The following is a 1066-nucleotide window of genomic DNA, read 5'->3' on the forward strand; positions in this document are numbered from 1 at the left end:
CAAAATAAAATAGAAATAGAAATTAAATAAAGCAAAATATAATAAAATAGAACAAAATAAACCAAACCAAACTAAAATTAAATTAAATTAAAATAAAATAAAGCAAAATAAAATAAAGTAAAATAAAATAAAGTAAAATAAAATAAAGTAAAATAAAATAAAGTAAAATAAAAACAAAAATTAAAAATAACATAAAAAAAGAAAAATAAATTAAAATAAAATAAAGCAAAATAAAATAAAGTAAAAATAAAATTTAAACAACCAACATAAAATAAATATACCATGAAATAAAAAAAAATTAAAAATTAAAATTTAAACCTAAAAAAAAAAAATAAATAAAATAAAATAAAGTAAAATAAAAATTAGAAGTAAAATTAAAAATAAAATAACAATAAAAGTAAAAAATTAAAATAAAACAAAATAAAGTAAAATAAAGTAAAATAAAGTAAAATAAAATAAAAATTAGAAGTAAAATTAAAAAGAAAATAACAATAAAAATTGAAAAATTGAAATAAAATAAAATAAAATAATAAAAAAAATAAAATAAAATAAAATAAAATAAAATAGAATTAAAAAATGAACAGAAAAGAAATGAAATAATAAAATAAAATAAAATAAAATAAAATAAAATTAAAATAAAATAAAATAGAATAAAAAATGAAAAGAAATGAAATTAAATGAAACGAAATAAAATAAAATAAAATAAAATAAAATAAAATAAAATAAAATGAAATAAAACGAAACTCGCCCAAACCCATGCAAGCCCAGGCCCCGGGCAGCCCCCGCGGTCGCACCTCCAGGTAGGGCACGGGCGTGTCGGGGTTCAGGGGATATTCCCGCAGCAGCCGCTCCTCGTCCAGGAACTTCCCGGCGCGGCCGTTGAAGGGCGGCTGGAAGAGGCCGTAGTTGAGCACATCCTTGAGGCTGTGGTTGAGCGTGCACAGGATGCGCTGCTTGGACACCCACACGGGAACGTCGGGATTCAGCCGGAGACACTTCTGGGAACGCACACGGGACCAGGAGTCAGCGGGAGAGGAACCCGGTGGGAACGCACACGGAACCGGGA

The 1066-nt window shown here is 26.3% G+C and overlaps 1 protein-coding gene across 1 annotated transcript in view; it reads right to left on the reverse strand.

The window, feature by feature from the left end:
* Nucleotides 1–1066, reverse strand: part of LOC121676817 (skin secretory protein xP2-like) — a 34670-nt gene that overhangs the window by 2629 nt on the left and 30975 nt on the right. The window contains exon 4 of the mRNA XM_042053773.1: nucleotides 755–998. Coding sequence (XP_041909707.1) covers nucleotides 755–998 — 244 coding nt within the window. The remainder of the gene's footprint in view (nucleotides 1–754; nucleotides 999–1066) is intronic.

This window comes from Corvus kubaryi, unplaced genomic scaffold (genome assembly GCF_017639235.1).
Source record: "Corvus kubaryi isolate FWS band 111438036 unplaced genomic scaffold, C.kubaryi_AGA036_p1.0 135, whole genome shotgun sequence".
Classification (NCBI taxonomy): Eukaryota; Metazoa; Chordata; class Aves; order Passeriformes; family Corvidae; genus Corvus; species Corvus kubaryi.